The sequence below is a fragment of the Lipotes vexillifer genome, unplaced genomic scaffold (genome assembly GCF_000442215.2).
Source record: "Lipotes vexillifer unplaced genomic scaffold, Lipotes_vexillifer_v1.1 scaffold864, whole genome shotgun sequence".
Lineage (NCBI taxonomy): Eukaryota > Metazoa > Chordata > Mammalia > Artiodactyla > Lipotidae > Lipotes > Lipotes vexillifer.
The window spans coordinates 2,195,928-2,219,085 of NW_006796769.1; the positions used below are offsets into that span (position 1 = coordinate 2,195,928).

A 23,158-nucleotide genomic window follows, 5' to 3' on the forward strand; every position below is an offset into this window, starting at 1 on the left:
GTGGTATGCGGGCCTCTCACTACTGTGGCCTCTCCCGTTGCGGAGCACAGGCTCCGGATGCGCAGGCTCAGCGGCCATGGCTCACGGGCCCAGCCCCTCCGCGGCATGTGGGATCTTCCCGGACCGGGGCACGAACCCGCGTCCCCTGCATCGGCAGGCGGACTCTCAACCACTGCGCCACCAGGGAAGCCCCAACTTGTATATATTTTATCTACCATTGTGTATGTTGAACTTCCCCAAACTTCCAAATAGTAGTCATATAACATTGTTTTTACAACTCTTAGTATCTTGTTACTTTTTTTCTGAGATAATAGTTTGACTTTTCCCTTCCTATTCATGATTCTTTTTAAAGTGCATTAAAGAAAACATGAATGTGTGTTTATTTTAAAGTGCTACCACATTATTTGATATCTAAACTTCTGGTAATAAATATTAAAACTTCAAAACGGACTACACTAAATAATCAACATTTTTTTGTTCAGTTAAGTTTTGAATCTAATGAGAGAGTGTTTTATTATCAAATACTGTGTTTTTGTACTGATTTGATGATTTTAATCTGTATATATTTTCTGGAGTGCCTCCATCCCAAGCCCTCCAATCTATTGTTTTATTAAACTTTTAAATTTGAGAAAATCATAGATTTCCATGCAGCAGGAAGGAATAACGCAGATTTTCAGTATTCTTCACCCAGTTTCTCGAAAGGTAACATCTTACAAAACGGTAATAGCGGGACACTGCCAGGAAAGCGACACTGAAACTGTCGAGACACAAAACGTAAGATTCCCTCATGTGGTCCTTTTATGGCCACGCCCACCTCCCTCCTGTCCCAACTCCTTGCTTAGCTCTTGGCAACAAATAACCTGTTCTCCTTTTCAATAAGTTTGTCATTTCAAGAATCTTAAAGTCATACAGTATGTAATCTCTTTCAGATTGCCTTTTTGCCACTCTGCATAATTCTCTGGAGACTCATCCAGGTATTATAAATCAATAGTTCATTTCTCTTTATTTTTGAGTAATAGTAGTACATGGTATAGATATTCCACAGTTTGTATATCATTCACCTCTTGAGAGATATATGAGTTATTTCCAGTTTTTGATTATTAAGTGTATGTTTATGTGTATATATATATGTATACGTATATATATTCATATATATTCTTGTACAGGTTTTGTGTGAGCATAAATTTTCATTTCTCTGGGGTAAATACTGCCCATCATCTGATAATCACATGTTTAATTTTTTTTTTTTTACATCTTTATTGGAGTATAATTGCTTTACAATGGTGTGTTTCTGCTTTATAACAAAGTGAATCAGTTATACATATGTTCCCCTATCTCCTCCCTCTTGCATCTCCCCCCCTCCTACCCTCCCTATCCCACCCCTCTAGGTGGTCACAAAGCACGGAGCTGATCTCCCTGTGCTGTGCGGCTGCTTCCCACTAGCTATCTGTTTTACGTTTGGTAGTGTATATATGTCCATGCCACTCTCTCGCTTTGTCCCAGCTTACCCTTCCCTCTCCCCATATGCTCAAGTCCATTCTCTAGTAGGTCTGTGTCTTTATTCCCGTCTTACCCCTGGGTTCTTCATGACATTTTTTTTTTCTCTTAAATTCCATATATATGTGTTAGCATACAGTATTTGTCTTTCTCTTTCTGACTTACTTCACTGTGTATGACAGTCTTTAGGTCCATCCACCTCATTACAAATAGCTCAATTTCATTTCTTTATATGGCTGAGTAATATTCCACTGTATATATGTGCCACATCTTCTTTATCCATTCATCTGTCAATGGACACTTAGGTTGTTTCCGTCTCCTGGCTATTGTAAATAGAGCTGCAATGAACATTTTGGTACATGAATTATGATTTTCTTCAGGGTCTATGCCCAGTAGTGGGATTGCTGGGTCAAATGGTAGTTCTATTTGTAGTTTTTTAAGGAAACTTCATACTGTTCGCATGTTTAATTTTTTAAGAAACTGTCAAACTATTTTCCAAAGTGGTTCTGCCCACTAGCGATATATGAGCAATCCATTTTCTCCACATTCCAGCCAGTATTTGGCATTGTCGCTGTTTTTCATTTTAGCCGTTCTGAATAGGTGTGTGGTGATATTTCTTTTCGGTTTTAATTTGCATTTCCCAAATGAATGATGGTGTTGAACATCTTTTCATGTGCTTATTTGCCATCTGTATATCCTTTTAGATGAAATAACACTTTGTTTTTTGCCTGTTTTCTAATTACAATATTTGTTCTTTTGCTGTTGAATCTTTAAAGTTTTTTTTTAATATATTCTAGACACATGTCCTTGTCAGATACGTGGTTTGCAGACATTTTTTAGCAGTCTGTAGCGTGTCTTCTCATTTCTTAACTGGGTACTTCACAGAGCGAATGGTTTTAATGTTTATCACTTTTTTCTTTTATGGATTGTGCTTTTGGTGTCCTAGGTACTCTTTGTCTACTCCAAGATCCTAAAGATTTTCCCCTATAATTTCTCCTAAAAGTTGTATATTTTTACATTTTACGTTTCTGTCTGTGATCCCATATTGACTTAACTATTCTCTAGGGTGCTAGACTTTGGTCTAGGCTCTTTTTTGGTTGTTTTTGCCTGTGGACTTCCAGTTGTTTAAGCGCCATTTGTTGAAAGGCTTTCTTTGCTCCGCTGAGTTGCCTTTGCACCTTTTCAAAAATTATTTGGGCATATTTACATGAGTCTGTTTCTGACTTCTCTGTTTTGATACACTGATGGATTGGTCTGTCCCTCTGCCAGTACCACGTGGATTTGGTTACTGTAGCTACAAAATAGGCCTTGAAAACAGGTGTACTGATTCCTCCTATTTTATCCTTTTTCAAAATTATTTAAGCCATTCTGGTTTTTTTTTTTTTTGGCTTTCCATTTAAATTTTACAAGAATCTTGTCTGTGTCTAAAAAAAATCTTGCTGGGATTTTGATAGAAATTGTCTTAAACCTACATATAAGTCTGAGGAGAATCGACATCTTTACAGTGTTGAGTCATCCAGTCTATTAACATGGTATATTGCTCTATTTAATTTTTCATTCATTTCTTTCTTCAGCATTATACAGTTTTCAGGACACAGTTTTGTACCTGTTATATCTACGTGTTCTTTTGGCGATTGTAAATGGCATTGTATCTTTAATTTTGGTGTCCACATGTTCAGTGCTAGCATGTATAAATAAAATTGAATTTTGTATGTTCATTGTATATCCTGGGCAGTTGCTAATTTCAGGTATTAACTCTAGGAGCTTTCTTATAGATTCCTTGGCATAATCTGTGTAGCTAATTGTGCAAATAGAGTCAATTTTATGTTTTCCTTTCTGATCTGTATGCATTTATTTCTTTTACTTGGCTTATTGCACTGGCTAGATCCTCTGGCATAATGTTGAATAAAAAGTGGTGAAACCATACCTTTTTGCCTGTTCTCAATCCTAGGGAGAAGCATTCAGTCTTTCCCCAATAAGTATAATGTTAGATGTAGGTTTTTTTTTTTTTTTTTTTTTTTTTACAGGTACTCATTGTCAAGTTGGGGAAGTTTTCCTCCATTGATGTTTTTTTCTTCTTTTGCGGTATGTGAGCCTCTCACTGTTGTGGCCTGTCCCGTTGCGGAGCACAGGCTCCGGACGCTCAGGCTCAATGGCCATGGCTCCCGGGCCCAGCCGCTCCGCTGCATGTGGGATCTTCCCGGACCGGGGCACGAACCCGTGTCCCCTGCATCGGCAGGCAGGCTCTCAACCAGTGCGCCACCAGGGAAGCCCACTCCATTCATATTTTATTGAAAGTTTTTCTCATGATTGGATGCTTAAATTAGTCAAATGCTTTTTCCTACATAGAATATTACAATCTTGTGATTTTATTCTGTAGCTAGTTATTATGGCAGAGTACGTTGATTGATTTTCAAATACTGAACTGTGTTTACATTCCTGGAATAAACACCCCTTGGCCTTATTGAATAACTGTTATCTATTGCTTACTTCTGTTTTCTCTTATTTTGTTAAGGATTCTTATATCTGTATTTATGAGGGATACTGGTCTGTTTCTTTTTTTTTTTTTTTGGTGCTGCCTTTGTCTGTCTTTGGTAACAAGGGGTGTTAGCTTGGTCTGCACAACAAAATACTATAAATTGGGTGGCTTAAACAATAGAAATGTATTTTCTCACATTTCTGGAGGCTAAAACTCTGATATTAGGGTTGTAGTATGGTCAGGTTCTCCTGAAGACTCTTCTCCTGGTTCGTAGACCCCTGTCTTCTGGGTGTGCGAGCACAGGGCCTTTTCTTAGTGCAGGCATGTGGCAGCGTCGGAGGAAACGGAAGAGAGAGAGAGAGTTCTTCTTTGTCCTCTTCTTATAAGGCCACCAGTCCTGTTGGTTTAGCATCCCATCCTTACGAACTTAGTTCATCTTAATTACCTCCTAAAAGCCTTATTTATGGTTACTAAAGGGGAAATGTGGGGGAAAGTGATAAATTAGGAGATTGAGATGAACATATATACACTACTATACATAAAATGGATAACTAGTACCTACTGTACAGCACAGGGAACTCTACTCAATATTCTGTAATAACCTGTATGGGAAAATAATCTGAAAAAGAATGGAGATAGATATATATATCCATATCCATATCTACAAATAAACTGATTCACTTTAACACAACACTGTAAATCAACTATATGCCAATGAAAATTGAAAAAATAAAGAAATGACAAATACAGTTACATTGAGTTAGGGCTTCACCATGCAAATTTTGGAAGCAACAATTCAGTCCATAGCACAGAGTAATAATGGTGCCATAAAATGCATAAGGAAGTGTTTTATCCACTTCTGTTTTCTGGAAGAGATTGCGTAAAATTGTTAATTCTTTGCATGTTTGGTAGATGTCTCGGTGCATTTAGGTAAATGCCTTAGTACGTATAACAGATACCATAGACTGGGTGGCTTATAAAAAAACAAAAACTTCTCTCGTGTGGTTCTTGAGACTGGGAAGTCCAAGGTCAAGGTGCCCGCTGTTTCAGTGTCTGCTGAAGGCCTGCTTTCTGTTCAGAGATAGTGTCTTCTTGCTGTGTCCTCACATGGCAGAAGGGGCGAGAGAGCTCTCTGGAGTCGCTTTTATAAGGATACTTTGCCCTCATGATCTAATCACCACCCAAAGGCCCTACCTCCAAATACCATCATGGTGGGGATTAGGTTTCAACATATGACTTTGGGGTGACACAGACATTCAGTCCATGGCAGAAGAATTCTTCTGTAAAACCACCTGGGCCTGGACTTTTCTTTCAGGGGAGTTTTAATAGTTATAGTGTAACTATTAAATGTTACATTACATTAAATGTAATGTAAATGTTATTCACATTTTCTGTTTCATCGAGTAAGTTGTGGTCATTCGTTGTGTGTGTGTGTTTTAAGGAAGTAAGCAGTTTCACTTTTGTCAAATTTATGGGTGTAGTTTTTAGAGCATTTTTTTCATATCTGTGGGGTCTCTAGTAATATTTTATTCCTGTTATTAGATATTTATCTAATCCCCCTCTTTATTCTTATCCCTATTCTTATCTCTATTTATTCTTATCCTCCTCTTTTTTTGGTCATTTCTGCTACATGTGTTAATTTTGTTGATCTTTTCCAAGAATTAGGCTTTGTTTCATTGCTTTTCTGTTTTCATTTCCATTGATTTTGGCATTTATCTGTAATTTCTTGCCTTCTTGCTTTAGGTTTATTTTACTTTCCCTTTTCTAAGCTCTTGAGATGGGAGCTTGGATTACACATATGAGAATTTTCCTCTTTCCTAATGTATGTTTTCAGTGCTGTTAACTTCCCCCTCAGTACTGCTTAGCTGAGTCCTACAGCTATTGATATCTTGTGTTTATATTTCATTCAGTTTAATGTACTTTTAAAAATTTCCCTTGAGACTTCTTTGATCCATGGATTATTTAGAAGTGTTTGCTGGTTGACAATTGTCCTGTCATTTTTCTCTTATTAGTTTCTGGTTTGATTCTGCAACTACAGTGGTTGTAATTAGGCCTTTAATACCATAGACTTACTGGCAAGACAGAGTTTCTCCCCCTGGAAATGAATGTTCAGGTTGATTTTTTTTCTTTTTATTTGAGTCAGAAGTTTGTGTTCAGACTACACTAAACCATGCAACTGTAGACAAACTATTTAATTAGTAAACTTTAATTAAGATATAAATTGAAGCATCTCTTTAACCTTTAGAAAAGCTATTTGTTTGTAAAGCATTATATTTTACATATTATTATACTAGTTCATTCCTTCAGAGTTCTTTCTCATCATTAAGATTTCTTAATATATCCCAACCTAGTTATAATTGAAACACGTATCTTAAAATCCAAAAGATTTGTCTTGAAAACCAAATATCAAAATCAATTCATTTGACCTGAGCTCAAGGTAGTCATTGATTTTTATTTCTGACGTGACTAGGATTTGTTTTCTTTTCAAGAGAAACCGATTTATTGGGGGGTGGGAAGATAGTAAGAATAAGCACATTAATGATGAGCTGTGACAGCACACTATCTAATAAGTTAAGAGAAAAATAAACTCAAAAGCACATGCAGTGTTACATTGTTTCGCATAGCAGGTGTAAGGATGACTGCATTGTTGTAAGTTCTGTGGGCTCTCTTTAGACAATGGTGTATGGTACATGTCCTTCAAGAAAAAAATCTTTTCAAAAAGTGTTTAAATAAGCAAACTCTGCTCCTTGAAAATGCTTCATTTCAATTACCTGGCAACACCTGGTATATGGATCATGTAATTGTTCAGTGACTTATGTCAAATAAACAGGCCACAGTGGAAAGAGGAATTGATTGACTTCATCAAATAAGCTTCAATAACAAGTTCATGCTTTTTGACTGTGTTAACCTCTTTTTGAAATTTAGGTTGTCGGGATTTCAGCTTCCTTCCTGCATCGTCAGCACCGGCTCCATCCTTACTCTGTGGTTCACGACAGACTTCGCCGTGAGTGCCCAGGGCTTCAAAGCTCTGTATGAAGGTAGGATGCGCCTTGTGCACTGTACACACCCACTGTCCAGATGACCTCACACTGAAGATTTTCATGCAAACGGAAGCTGTTATTTCAGAGGTGGTTTAGTGGTGCAAACGTCTGACTTCTGTGCTTTGTTGATGGGAGAACACCATTTACTACAGTGGTCCAACATCCTAGCACAAAACGTGTGTTGACGATTTTCCTTTACTGGTAGAAATTTTGATTGGAAGAGTGGCTTTTCTTTTGACATGTGGTAGAGACGTTTTGAGAATTTAGAATACTAATTGATAGAGCTCCTTTTCTGTGAAGAATTAATTCTTAAGGCAGACATGTTTTCTTAAAATTATTGTTGGACCATGATACTCAGTGTTGGTGCTTAGGTAAAGGGAATTCCATTGCATGAGTTCTGGTTGACAAAGTGGAAACTTTTAATGGAGAAAATGATTTCAGTTTGACTGTTTGGTGCTTGCAAGGCATCAGGAGTGAGTTTTGTTTTGTTTTTGTTTTTTGGTGTTTTCGGATTTTGTGCCAAGGTGCCCTTAGGGTCTTGCTGTCGTTGGTGACTGTTTGGGGCAGAAATTTTAAAAAGATAGAAGAGAGTTCAACTTTTGATAGAGGGAATAATGCAGATGATCACTTTAAGTATTCAGTTTTAAGAAATTGCACTACTAATAACTGTAAGTGTAAATGCTGAGGTCTCTTTAGTCTTGTTTCACATAGATATTTTAAACTTTCTTTCATGTGTAATACAAAATCTTCTATTTTTAACATAAACTCTGAAGCCCATGAACTGGAAAGGACTGTGGGTAAGGGATAGCCCAATTCCTATATACAACACACACTGTTCACTTAACGAGCCTTTCTGGGTTCAGTCACATCTGTGTATGTTCTTCTTTGGAGTATTCCGTACACTTGGGCAAAAATCATTCTTCGTGGAAAGATAAAATCTACATGTGCTTTGTGCAACTGAACTTAGCTACTATGCAATTATCAGAAAATACAAGGGTAGGATGTCCTCTTTGCACAGTAAAATAAACAGAGCAATTTATCCTTTTATTTAAAGTCTTATGTGGAATGATGCTTAGTATTGTGTACTCTTCTGACTCCAATTCTTCCAGGCCACTGCATTTATATATAAACCTGCATCAGTGGCCTGGAAGGGTAACTCATCTTTAAGTATATTACTGATTACCAGGGGATAATTTTTAATCTTTGGAAGAGTAACAGGCTAGTTTAAGATTAATAGGTGCTGTTAGCTTTCAAATGTGCTTGTATCTACCACTTCCTGTATACCCTAACGTCACAAAATTTCTTTTTCGCTTAACATTACAAAAGTGTTTCTAAAGCGATCTGTACTAGGTACTGTGAAACAGAACTGTCCAATCAACATATATGGTATTTGCTCAGAAGGTAGATATTGCTTCAACATTTGAGAAACCTTGGCAATTTTTCTCCCCTTTCTGACAAAGTTGATCTTTGAACATCATGTTTTGTTAAATTTCGTAAGATAAATGTTGCAGAAACTACCGATGCTGGGAGATTGCCAAATGAGTAATTCTACTGAATCTTTCCAGGCTATTGTTGGTGTTAGTGGTTGTCATCATGGTATAATAAAAAATGACTGAGATTTTCTCTGTTGGGAAAATGTTTATGAGTTATTAACAAAATTGGGAAAATGACGAGAAAAGTTAAGCAAGGTCGTGAGTTCAATGTATTTTTTCAATTGTTGATGTGTGAAGATGCAGTTTTTTGAAATTTGTGTTTTAAATAGTGACATTACAATATAGTCTGATATTTACAAGTGAATACAGGTCATTATTTTGAAAGAACAAAGCTATTAAAATAAAAAGTACTTTGTCAGCAAAACAGAAATTGTATAAAATATTCAATATCTTTATTTGTAAAATAGTTCTCAATTAGCTTAAAGGTCTACTGAGAAAATAAATTTGTACTGTCTGGAGAAATAAAGTTAGTCTAAACAGAAGATTAAAGACTAGACAATTTATCTAGAAGAGACTAAAGCTTTCACTGTAGATATCAGCTGACTTTTCAATAGTATCAGTTCCCACAGGGAATTTAGACATAATTGTAACTTACCAATGTAATGGTCATGAGGAAAAGTGAGATTTTTATTGAGCAGTGTATAAAATATGTAAATACACTTATTCGGACATAATATTAAGCAAAAACAATGATAATAGTCAGAAAAATGTCTAAAGTCGTTTTGTAACCAGAACATTGAATCCCATTGGTATTTTTTTTTAACATGGATCATCATAGCATCTTTATTTTTAGTAGACAGAATTGTAACAACCTCGAGCACCCATCAACAGGCGAATGGATAAACATACTCATGTTGTATGCTCAAGTTGTATACTCATACAGTGAAACCCTACTCAGCAAAACAAAGTAATAGACTATTGATACCCACAAAAATATGAATTACTCTCATTTCATTGAGTGAAAGAAGCCAGATAAAAGAGTCCTCACTGTGTGAATCCCTTTATATAAATTTCTAGAAAAATGCAAACACATCTATGCGATAGAAAGCATATCAGTGGTCACTTGGGGATGTGGAAGGGTGGAATGTGAGGGACCCATTGGTTTTTATATTGGCAAGACTCCATCAAGTAATTAATATAAGCTAAATAATATAATAAAACGTCCACGTCTTATCCAAGACCTCTAAAGAGAATTTAATTTAAAAATGTAATACTAGGGCTTCCCTGGCTGCACAGTGGTCAAGAATCCGCCCACCAATGCAGGGGACACGGGTTCGAGCCCTGGTCCAGGAAGATCCCACATGCCATGGAGCAACTAAGCCTGTACGCCACAACTACTGAGCTCTGTGCTCTAGAGCCCACTAGCCACAACTTCTGAGCCCGTGTGCCACAACTGCTGAAGCCCATGTGCCTAGAGCCCATGCTCCGCAACAAGAGAAGCCACCGTAATGAGAAGCCTGCACACGGCAATGGAGAGTAGCCCCCGCTCGCTGCAACTAGAGAAAGCCCGCGAGCAGCAACAAAGACCCAGTGCAGCCAAAAATAAAATAAATAAGTATATTTTTAAAAAATGTAATACTAAATCAGCTTTAAAATTTTCTTCTCTAGTTCTTAAACCATTACTAATTTATCTAATTAAAATTAATAATTATTTAGTATTACCATATTGATGTTTAAATTTCTAATTTTCATTTATTTGCTTGAATTGGAGAAAGCCTTCCAAATTTAAAAAATCTGTCTATACAAAATAACCTTTATAATAAACTTAATCAGGGAACTGAACTTTATAGTTTGCTGATGGTACTTTGGACTGGTACATTGCATAAATTATCATTCATACATGGAGATATTAAGCTACCTAAGGAGTATGGAAACAATAAATTAAAATATTCTAGTTGATGCATTCGGTTGTTGAATTTAACGCTGGATATTAAATGGAAACATTTAGAAATTTCATGCTAACATTATTCACATACAGTAATTAGCTCTCTAAATAGTAAGTTTATAGATTGTTGATGAAATCAACATATTTTAACCCATAAATACAGACTAATAAAATTGAAATTACTAATTTAGTAGGGTGTTTTTTAATGTTATATTTCCTAGTTCCGTCACTGAACATTATTCTTCGTGATCAACCAAAGAATTTGCATAATTTTCTTTGGTAAATTTATAACAAAAAATATTAGGATTACACATAATTTACAATGAGATGGATTACTATCAGAATTCCTGCATTTGTCCAGTATTGAAATCCTATGTGTATAAATAGTATTCATTCATGTATTTCTATTTGCCAACTTTCTTTCAGCAAGATCTCAGTTACTAAAATAAAATTATTTTTGTCATTAAGTTTATTTATGATTTAAGAAAAAAAATCATATAGGAGGTCGGAAAATTGACACGGCATGTCAGGACGTGACAGATATTATGGCATGACAAACGTGTGACAAGGCAGTCATTAGACTTAAGGACAAAGAGAACAAATCCATTTGGTGACATGGAACAGTCTCGAGATTATGCCCCAAGGAACTTGTCACTCTGATGCTCTTTTTACTTTTTCATTTTTTAAGAGGGAAGCCTTCCTCTGTTTTAATGCTTTTTCTTACTGGTGACAAAGTGAACTAAGCATTAGAAACACTAGTGAATATATGATGAAAACTCTTCAACTCCCAATTTTTGGTTCTGAAGTCTGATTTATTTTTAAGTGACATTTCTCTTGTTAATGCACATCTTTATTTTTATCCTGAATATCATTTCAAATGTTTCATGAATTACTTGGTAATTTTTCATACCTTGACTTTTAATAATTTTAGTACTGGTTATATTTTTAAAATTTAGTTTTTTACCAATTATTTACTGTAATTTAGATGGACTTTTTAGATATTTTTGCAAGTGAAATAAGTTTCTTTGACATTGATTGTATTTTGATAATCCAGTACTTTGTGTGAAATAGAACTTTTGTATATTATAGTACTTGTACTTGAATAGAAAGCCCCAACTCTGTGATTCAAATTAATGAGTCCAACGTGTATTCACTAGAATAAATACTTTCCTTCTACAGAACATTTCTCGATAGTGTAGGGCAATTCCATTGATTGGGAATTAAATTGGCCAAGGCTTTATCTATGAGATGACAGTTTTTGTAAAGAAATTGAAATGAAAATTTTATGCATATTTTGCCACAGATATTTACATTTGCAATAGGTCTGGTGAGGCAAAGGAAGGTTAAACTGGATTCTTGTCTAAGGCAAAGTTGATAGAAATGGTAGGAATCTATTCTCTTTAAGATTTCTTTAAAAATGCTGGCTGATGTGGTAGTTGAAAAGGGAAAAATTTTAGCTACAAATGTAGGCAGTCAAATATTTTGTTCATAAAATACTAATTTTACAATTCAACATTTATCTCACCTTTCCATGGTGCCATATTTGAATATATTGGCCTTAAATATTATGAATGAAATCTATAAGAATCTGACAGTTTAAAAGATCTGTTTAAAAAAAAAATACCGCCAGTGTAGCGAGGAGGAATTTGACATTACTAAATAGGAAAAATTTGCTTGTGACAGGAAATTGTTTTGCATACCAAATAGCTCATTAGTTGGAGTGAGAAAAATGGTTGCCCACGAAGATGCTTTAAGAGACTCCCTTGGGTTATAAAATGCTATTCTAAAGGAATTCTTCTCTTTCAGTTTTTTTTGTCTTAAAATTATTCATTTTATCAATTATAGCATTGTCCTGCTTACTAAGGTATATGTATCTCTATGGATGAATAGATAAATAGTAAATAAGTGGATGATAGGTAGGTAGGTACATAGATGAAAGAGATAGATGAATAGATAATCAATAGATAAAATAGTTAATAGATTGGTAGGTAGATAGACACTTGATAAATAGGTAGACAGGTAGATAGATGGATGCATGTGCCTAGTATGGTGTAAAGTCTTATGTACATTTTCTTATTAAATCGTCAAGATTCCTATAAGCAATGTAAAATTACCTAATATCATGGGATAGAGAAAATTAGGTAGTGACCTATAGTTATTTAGTTTGCCAAGACCTTATAACTACTAAATGTGAAAGGGGAAATTCAACAAGTCTATTTCCAGAAATTGTATTTCTTAACCACTTACTATATGTTCTCTCATATAGTTAAGTTTGTTTCCATGTATGAAAATACATACATATGAATACATGCATATTATCACGTGTGTATACACAATTACATATATACACACATACACAAGTGTATATATGATATACACATGGAGAATATACGTAAGTGCTTATGCACACACAGATTTACTCATTCATTCTTTCGTTTATTTACTAAGCTTTTATTGAGTAATAATGAGTAATAATCTGAGTAATAATGAGTAATAATTGAGTAATAATCTGCTAGCATCTAGCAGATGCTAGAGACCCAATACTGAGCTAAATGATAGGAATACAAAGATGGTGACAAGAATGGTGTCTGTCCTGAAGGAGTAGTAGGGGAACACGACAGAATTCAGTAGAACAGAGAGTGTAATAAGTAGACACAGTGTTTGACACGATTGGGCAGAAGAGGGAAGGTCAGGTGTACTTGGGGACAGGTAGAGTCCTGACAGAGTTAATGCTTGGGCTGTACCTCAAATACAGTGTTTACAGTCATTGGATAGAAGTTCTGCAGGAAGATGGGTCATCAGGGGATCTTTCTGAGTGAGGAAGAATCACAGGCAAGGCTATGGAGAAAAGCATTTACCATCTTTAAGAACCGTAGGAAGTTTCCTGGGTCCTGCTTAGAGTTCACAGTGGGCCTGGAGCATGGCCCCTCTGGCTGGCCTCGCAGTTAGGGGGTTGGGTTTATAGTGTTTCATGTGTGACAGGGAACACTTTCTCTGTGAGATCCTCATGGAGAAGGCTGAATTCATCTCACTGGACTGTTACATAAACGGAAGCATTTTTGTTTGCGTGGGCTTCCATTTTACAAGTTTGTCACATTTTGGCTTTTAAATCATGATTGTGATGCCCAAAACGTTTGCAGAGAGAAGAGGAATAAGGTGGATTAAGTGATTTGTGAACTCTTGCAGCACTTTTAACTTGAGCAATTAGATGGCACGTATTATGCCTTCTCTTGTGGTCATTTTTGTTTGCATCCTTGAGGGCAGTGAGGGGCTCCAAGGAAAAATTTGAATCCTTGACATCTGGCACAAAGTAAATATTCAGAAATATTGTTTGATAAAAATTCTGCACTCAATCCTAGCTTAATTTCAGACGGTAGTTCATATGTCTTTCCCTCAAAACCTAAAAGGTGAATTGCTAATAAGTGTCACAATTAACGGATTTGAATTTGATTTTCTCTTTGGTTAACACATCTTCTCATCTAGAAGTTACTAAACACACACACACACACACACACACACACACACAAACAAAAAACACTGAAATGGTTTAACGATAAAGAGTTTAGGTGACCCACAACATATACAAGCATTCCTTCAATAATGGACTCAGTACAGACCCTTAAATGAAACCTGTAAAAACTTAAAGTGGAATAATTTCATTTATTATATATTTATTTGGGGGAAGCAAATGGGCTTCATTTTCATAAACTACTTAGAATTTCACCAGAGAAACATGAATCTTGGCTACGGTTCTCACCTTTCATCCTGGTTTCACTAAGTAATTAACTCCGGAGGTGGGTGGGTCTTCTTACTGAGAGTATGTTTCTTGTTCGCTGAATGTATTTGGCATTTCCCTCTGACACATCCCTCCAGCGGAATCTTCTTTCCTTTAACATCCATGGATCTGGATTTAGAAAGAGCAGCTAGATTATTACCCTTCAAGCTCAAAGCTTTATTTAGGATGTCAGTGCTGATTTAGTTCTCCCTTGAAGTGATTATCCAAACTCAACCTGAATTAAAGTGTGGAATGTGACTGACCCACCTGGCAGGAGAGAAACATTGCTGATTGGAGAAAGTGGTGGCGGAGCAACAACTGCTAGCTATCCATCAGCCAACACTGTGACATTATTTTGGATTTATAACAATTACGGAGGCTGAAACAAATGGGAAACTTCTCGAATTACTTTCCTCTTGACTATTAGATACTCTGTGTTGGTAAACCTAGGTGGGGACACACCTTCCTGAGGACACATTTCACCTGGTTGTAGAGAGCAGAGCAGCTGGTCCTCATATCTGTCCTTCCCTAGGCTTGGTTGCCAGAGCCTGGGTACCCATTCTTTGTTCTTGATTTGCAGGGTTGTTCAACAGTGGGTACCCTAGGACCATTAATCAAAGGTTTTGGAATGGCACTTGAAATTAATTACTGCTGTTAGTAACATGAATACTAACATCTCCAAAACGTGCAGAGATAGGAGAGAGGTAGTGACTTTCTGAAAGTTCAACTTTAAGTCAATCAAATGATGGGTCAGAGCAGACAGACGGAGAGCCGCCACCAGGAAGTGAGTGTAGGTAATGTAGAAAGGCTGGTATATAACCGATGGCTATTGATATTTCTGATGAAAGAATAAAGATGGAATAAGTGCCGGAGGCAAAGCCACATCCAGTGAAACTCAGCCAAGAGGAGAGGGATGCTCTGCCAGCAGATCTCTGAGCCCTTCGGTCTACCATGCCTGCTGTGGGTGTGGCCAGGAGTTGAGGTGGGCCATTCGCCCGTGCAAGGCGCTCCCTGCTCTGGGTCCCATGCTGTATATGACTTTCTCCATTTGAGAGTCATGGATATCTCACTGTCTGTGAGGTTGAGGTTGTGAGATTACATGCATAATTTGGTACGTAGACTTCATAGACTTCCTCGGGATCCAGTTCTCAATCGTTCCTTAACTACCGTAAAGGTCAAAATGACTTCTGTCAGTTGATGGTATCAGCTCCGCTCCCTTGAGGCATCAAAGGTTCTTCAGTCTGGTTGCTGTTGCTTATCTTATTTCTTATTTCTCTTGCTTTGATTCTGCTCCTGTAAGCAAAGCTGGGGTTACAATTTGGCTTCATATATGGGCCCGGAGTGCTGTGGTATGGGGTTAGGGCTGTCCTGTCAGTGCAAATCGTCTGGTTCCTGTGGATTGTAATTTATTAATTTGGCGTTTTGATATGTTTTGTGAACTTAATTAATGTGCATTTATCCTGGAGACATGAATCTGCTTTCTGTGCACTGCAAAATCCAGTTTCTGATTCAGTAGGAGTGGATCATTGTGAATCCGTCAGATCATAAAATCTACAGTGAGATCTATTGAGTGATATTAAGTCAGTTCTTTTACCCTGGTGAGACACCAACACACACCCACTCTCTCGCAGACCCCCCTCACACTGTTTATATTGTCAGGTACAATTTCCCTTCAAATATCATCCTAAGAAAACATCTTCAAAGTACTCAACACTGTTAAAAAGACTTAGTTTTAGTCATATATATATTGACCTAAGAGAACATCCATCATACAAGGAAGTGAAAAAAATGCAGTATAGGGACTTCCCTGGTGGCACAGTGGTTAAGAATCTGCCTGCCAATGCAGGGGACACGGGTTCGAGCCCTGGTCCGGGAAGATCCCATGTGCCGCAGAGCAACTAAGTCCGTGCCCCACAACTACTGAGCCTGCGTGCCACAAGTACTGAAGCCTGTGTGCCTAGAGCCTGTGCTTTGCAACAAGAAAAGCCACCGCAGTGAGAAGCCCACACACCGCAACAAAGAGAAGCAACCGCTCGCCGCAACTAGAGAAAAGCCCACACGTAGCAATGAAGACCCAACGCAGCCAAAAAAAAAAAAATATTTCTGATGAAAGAATAAAGATGGAATAAGTGCCGGAGGCAAAGCCACATCCAGTGAAACTCAGCCAAGAGGAGAGGGATGCTCTGCCAGCAGATCTCTGAGCCCTTCGGTCTACCATGCCTGCTGTGGGTGTGGCCAGGAGTTGAGGTGGGCCATTCGCCCGTGCAAGGCGCTCCCTGCTCTGGGTCCCATGCTGTATATGACTTTCTCCATTTGAGAGTCATGGATATCTCACTGTCTGTGAGGTTGAGGTTGTGAGATTACATGCATAATTTGGTACGTAGACTTCATAGACTTCCTCGGGATCCAGTTCTCAATCGTTCCTTAACTACCGTAAAGGTCAAAATGACTTCTGTCAGTTGATGGTATCAGCTCCGCTCCCTTGAGGCATCAAAGGTTCTTCAGTCTGGTTGCTGTTGCTTATCTTATTTCTTATTTCTCTTGCTTTGATTCTGCTCCTGTAAGCAAAGCTGGGGTTACAATTTGGCTTCATATATGGGCCCGGAGTGCTGTGGTATGGGGTTAGGGCTGTCCTGTCAGTGCAAATCGTCTGGTTCCTGTGGATTGTAATTTATTAATTTGGCGTTTTGATATGTTTTGTGAACTTAATTAATGTGCATTTATCCTGGAGACATGAATCTGCTTTCTGTGCACTGCAAAATCCAGTTTCTGATTCAGTAGGAGTGGATCATTGTGAATCCGTCAGATCATAAAATCTACAGTGAGATCTATTGAGTGATATTAAGTCAGTTCTTTTACCCTGGTGAGACACCAACACACACCCACTCTCTCGCAGACCCCCCTCACACTGTTTATATTGTCAGGTACAATTTCCCTTCAAATATCATCCTAAGAAAACATCTTCAAAGTACTCAACACTGTTAAAAAGACTTAGTTTTAGTCATATATATATTGACCTAAGAGAACATCCATCATACAAGGAAGTGAAAAAAATGCAGTATAGGGACTTCCCTGGTGGCACAGTGGTTAAGAATCTGCCTGCCAATGCAGGGGACACGGGTTCGAGCCCTGGTCCGGGAAGATCCCATGTGCCGCAGAGCAACTAAGTCCGTGCCCCACAACTACTGAGCCTGCGTGCCACAAGTACTGAAGCCTGTGTGCCTAGAGCCTGTGCTTTGCAACAAGAAAAGCCACCGCAGTGAGAAGCCCACACACCGCAACAAAGAGAAGCAACCGCTCGCCGCAACTAGAGAAAAGCCCACACGTAGCAATGAAGACCCAACGCAGCCAAAAAAAAAAAAGAGCAGTATAATCCCATTTCGGTCAAAAAAAAAATTTTTTTAAGTACTTGTGTACCTATATATGCACACATACATGTGTATGTGTGTGTGTATCCATCATCCTTATATATGTATAGCATACACAATATGAGTATTCAGAAAAGTATAGGAGGATACCTGAATTTTAATAAACATTACTTTGGGAGTCATTGGAATGCTTAAGAAGTGTTGCTTGATTTTTCTCTGTATTATTGAGTTATTTAGCTTGTTGCAATGAATATTTAAAAAATTAAGTAATAAACATCATAAAGGAGAAAATCTGTAGATGATATTAGAAATTAATATTCTTAAATGGATCTATGGCTCTCACCTGGAAATAGAATACAAAGTGGGACCAGGTAATTAAAAGGCCTTCAATATTGTTTTCAAATGGCTGAGTTCATAGGTTCTAAGGTCAGCACTGTAGCTGAATTTTTTCTTTTAAAAATAAGGGAAAACAATGTGTACTTACTAGAAAACTACACACAGGGCTTCCCTGGTGGCGCAGTGGTTGAGCGTCCACCTGCCGATGCAGGGGATGCGGGTTCGAGCCCCGGTCCGGGAAGATCCCACATGCCGTGGAGCGGCTGGGCCCGTGAGCCGTGGCCGCTGAGCCTGCACGTCCGGAGCCTGTGCTCCGCAACGGGAAAGGCCACAACAGTGAGAGGCCCGCGTACTGCAAAAACAAAAAAAAGAAAAAAAAAGAAAACTACACACAGAAATAGTAGTCTGTCTAAAAGGGACTTAATAAAAGACAAATTAATTCCATAGAAAAGGCATCTTTAATAAAATAAGGATTGGTTAATACCTGACCTCCTAAAATGTAATGCTACTTGCATTTCTTAATATATTTCCTCATGATCATAATTTAAGTTTTATCCTTTTTACCCACTCATCTCCCAAGATTTTTCTCTTACTTTTTTGTTGATTTTTCCCAATAATATCTTGTGTCATAGACAAATTTCCAAGCTAATATGTGTATGTATTTGGTAATAAGTAATCTCAGGTAATGTATGCAAAAAATGAGCATTATTTAAAATGAAGTTTATAAGCAAAAATAATGTTAGATGATTTTCCTCTTAACTAAAGTCTCTCTTTTTTGGCTGTCATGGGTCTTTAATGAGCCGCTCAATACACTAGAAATTAGACAACCTCTCTATTTAAACACCCTCAGGCCTTGGCTATCTACTATTTGGGTACTAGAAATGGGAAATGTTGGCAGAATTAATTACTCAAATGTTTACATGTGGATGTTGCATAGATTCTGAGGTCTGGGTTTAACCCAGTTTCCCAATCGCTATGAGTGTGACCATTGGATAAGTTACTTAAGCACTTACTGTATCAGATTCCTCACTTGAAAAATTAAAAATGAAAAGTACCAACCTCACAGAGTTGTTACGAAACTTACAGAAGATAAGCTCTTTAAACCATGTGGCTCTGTCCCTGGTATATAACACTTTTAATTTATTCTTCCAGCTCTGCAGTATTGGCATAGAAGCTGACCTCAAAAAGTATAATGTATGGTTATTTCTTCTAAATTAGGAATTATATAAGCTTCCTTAATGCTTATATCCTTCCCGTTTTGTGTTGATTTCCCCTTTGCCATCTTATTCTTGGGACACTTCTGTCTACCTCTGTCCCAACTTCTCTATGCTTTGTGTGTCTTCATCTTTTTTTGGTACACAGTTAAAAAAAGAAAATAGGTAAACATGAATGAGTCTATGTTTTTCTAAGTGAGGGTGCAAAAAAACAGATGCATCCCTGATAAATTGTTGAGTGGCTCTTTCTGGTTTTAGGACAAGCTGGCAAGTTGTACATTGTAGTGAGTGTAACTTCAAAATTTTTCTCAACTCTCAACTCAAGTAGGTAGGCATTTTTACGCTTCTTTTGTTGTTGATTTATTTATTCTCTAGTCTACAATGAGAAGAATATAGGATAGAGATCACTGAGGAAAGGTGAAATTACATTTTTTATACTAGCTACTGGTTATAGGAGAAGATGTGAAAGAGTGAGTGAGATTGATTTGAATTATAAATAGAAAAGCACACATGCATCCATGGACTGAAATCAAAAGTATCCAAGAATGCTGGAAATGAACATGATAAATTAGGACAAAAATATATTACAATTTGATAAATCAAAATCACTTTAGTTTTGGGGAAGCAGACCTGCCTCCCGTCTGTAGGCCCTGTTGTGAGAGATATGGAAATTACATGAAATATAATCAATCTGTAGCCCTATGTAAAAGTTAAGCTTTAAGCAAATGCTTCACTCTCTGATATACAGTGAAATTAATGCCAAATGTACATCCAGATGGTAAAGAGATACAAATATTTATCTGCAGAGTCCTTAACTCATTCTGTGGGAGATTCAGAGTTCATTTCCATTTCTGACTTTGCACTTAAAATGTAAATTTATTATCATTTCTGTTACTCTTGCTAGAGAAAGTTAATGGGTCACTGAACATCAAACAAGCATCCCTATTGCTAAATCTAAGCATATTTTTCAAAGGGTGTGTTAATCGAAAAAGTTTCCCATCTTACTAAGCAGTTTCTTCTTTCTGTATTGTGTTCTTTAAATATATCCAGAAAACATCAATCTAAAATGTCTTCTGAATAATATATATGAGGTTGGCCTCAGTAGTATTCATATTCTGAGATCATCAGTTATGGGTTTATTCTTAACCTCATCATTGATTCTATTAATTAACTTGAAAAAGCGTCATATAAAATTGCACTGTGAGTTTGTGCATTTTCTATCATCAGTCATTTCTTACCATTTTAATTGTTTATTTCACTTATTCCTTTGTGCTAATCAGAGTAAAAATGTAAACCTGACGAGGAAATGCTTTCAGTTATGTCGGAGTGTTGACCAAAAGAATGAGCTACAGAAATGAAGGTAAACTTTCAAAGAAAGAAAAGCAATATTTGTTTCTTTTAATTGTATTCTCCCAATTTTTTCCCCTAAAAACCAATAATTGAGAATCTGGGCTGCAAACATACCCTCCTCATGATAGCAGAGGATGATGTTCCCTTTCTAGTCGACTGCCCTGTTTGTTCTAACTCGTTTCCTTGAAGACATCCTTGACATTGGTTCTTTCAGAATATAACCTTATATTTCTCTCTTATCTACGGGAGTTAAAAAAAAAAAAAAAAAAAAAAAAAAAAAACAACCAAAGCAAAAACCCACCTTTTAACAAAAGAAGAGTGGCCTGGGGCCTGTCAACTTGCAACATTAATTTGTAGAGCTCCAATTAAGCTGCAGTAGTCATGTTAATCATATGTATCTTCTAAGTGTTAATTTTGTTTTTCCAAGTGTACATACACTTTTCTTAAAATATGCTTTTAAATATTAGAATAATGGAATGGAAAGCCACATTTGGGAAGCAGAGGAGGGTGGGTGAGCAGACAGCTGGTGTGTGGGACATTTCAGTTTTCTGCAGTTCTGCCTGTGTGTAGGAGGGTAACAAATAGGAGATTTTGTGAAAGAATAAGCTGAAATGGAACACATTTCAGCTTTGGTTGTGTTACCCATCTCAACACATAAAAGTGGGGTTTTAGCATTCCACATCTTATTTTTTAAGACTTTCACACTTGCTCAAAACTTTCCTATATGCCACAATTCTGATACATGTATCAAAATTTACGTATTTACTTGACTTTTTTTTGGTGGTGGGGGGGAAGGAAAGCTAATATGTGTGCATCACGGGAACAACCATGGCTTTTTATCTGAGTGTAGTGATAACAAATTATTTTTGTATTATTTAAGTTCACCAAGTCAAAGTAACTAGCTAACGTGCTTATAATTAATCCTTATACACTCAGTACTGAAGGTCTTAAAAAAATTGAGGTATCATTTCATTTATAAACTAGTATATAAAATAAACACAGACAATTTGCACCGTGAATTTAAACAATCAAATACAACATTCCAAAAAAAAAAAAAAAATACAACATTCCAATGAAGACAGCATTACATTACAACACTTATAATATTCTTCATTTATACATTATAATATGGCTAATATTAAATATTAGCCATATTTAATAAAGGTCTTTCAACAACCTCCATATAAGATGCCATCTAGCCTATTAAACTGTAGTCACATTAACACTTTATAATAAAAAATACTGTATTGTATGTTAATTTTCATTTAGCCCTTAAAACTTTATGAGTAGGTACTTTATTCCTATAGAGATATGGCGGTTTTCCAAGTGTTGACATCCAGTGTTAAAAGAGCTGGAATTAGGTTTGGTCCCTCTAAAAAGAACTGGCCAACTTATTCTGTCAAGGGCCAGATAGTAAATAAATATTTGTTGCTTTGCAGTTTGACCTTTGCCCAGCTACTCAGTTCTGCTGGTACAATATGAGGTGTGATAGCCGCCCTAGACAGCTTGAAGGCTTGAGCATGGGTGTCTTCCAATACAACTTTATTAACAAAGATAGGCGGCCATTGTGTGGGACCCTGACCCTACAGCCAGAGCACTTTCTCCTTTCCTCGGAAGTCAGGTATTCTTTCTTCTGTGTCAGTTCTGCTTCTTATGTAACCCAGCCTCTTAAGGCCCAGTCAATAAAGTAAGTGGACCCTAAGAAAAGCTGCCAAAGCTGCAGGTCTAATTGTTTTGCTGCAACTGATCAGACAACTTGGTTAGTTACCCGAGTCTAACACTAGGTGACTCAGGAGTGTTTGTAAATTTAAGTCATTGTTAAGTTGGCAATCAACACATTCTCTGTTGTTATTTGCAGACAGAGCTTGTTTAAAAGGTTTACCCTTGTATTTTTTGCGAGACATGGCAGTGAGTGTCTGTAGTTCCAGTAGTGTTCCAGTCCCAGCTTTCCAAGATTCCTTTTTGTGTGTATTTTCTTCTTAGAAGCTCCTGTATGGACAGGCATCACGCTTTGATTTCAACCCCAAAGGCACTCCTTAAACTTCGTAGTAGGAAGCGTAATACCAACTATTTCAAGTCCCTACTTTCATCTTATCAATGCCCAGAGAACAGTTAATAGAAAATTTGTTAGAAAGAGATGGCTGCTGATATACAGTTTCTATGTTGTTGGGAAAAAAAATTTTTTTTGACTTTCAGAAATAATTTTCGTAGAACATCTATGTGTCACTTATATTTCCTTAAACTTTGTCATTTTAAATCTGACGAGTTAACCAGTGGAGGCCCGATGGTGAATAGTTTGTATCGTTTTTCATTGTACTCTCCAAGGACAAGTGTGCAATGCAACTCACTTGTGTTGTTTGGAAGGGGTTGGGAGCACTTTACAGTATAAATCTGTGCCAGTGGAAAAATCCTACTCAGCATAACTAAATTGTAATATGGGCACTGTTCTGCTCACTGCCATCTGACAGCTGTTCGGTTCCTCTGTGAAATGAATTAGTGCTGTCATTTGACTAATAGACCAAAAATAAAATCGCTGGCATTGTTTCCAGCAGCCAGTTCTAACAGAAGCCAGTTGAAATGAATTGCCCCCTCTCTGGTCACAGTCATGCCTGTTACAGGACAGGCCATCAGAACATAAGGCATTACTCGGAATACTAATTGAGGAAAGCAGAATGCTTCTCAGAGCCAGCGTCACTTAGGGTGGACTAAAAATAACCACA

The 23,158-nt window shown here is 37.1% G+C and overlaps 1 protein-coding gene across 1 annotated transcript in view; it reads left to right on the forward strand.

Annotated features, from left to right (window-relative positions):
• Positions 1-23,158, forward strand: part of LOC103077051 (CUB and sushi domain-containing protein 1-like) — a 902,706-nt gene that overhangs the window by 238,338 nt on the left and 641,210 nt on the right. The window contains exons 5-6 of the mRNA XM_007468990.1: positions 3,072-3,094; positions 6,902-7,014. Coding sequence (XP_007469052.1) covers positions 3,072-3,094; positions 6,902-7,014 — 136 coding nt within the window. The remainder of the gene's footprint in view (positions 1-3,071; positions 3,095-6,901; positions 7,015-23,158) is intronic.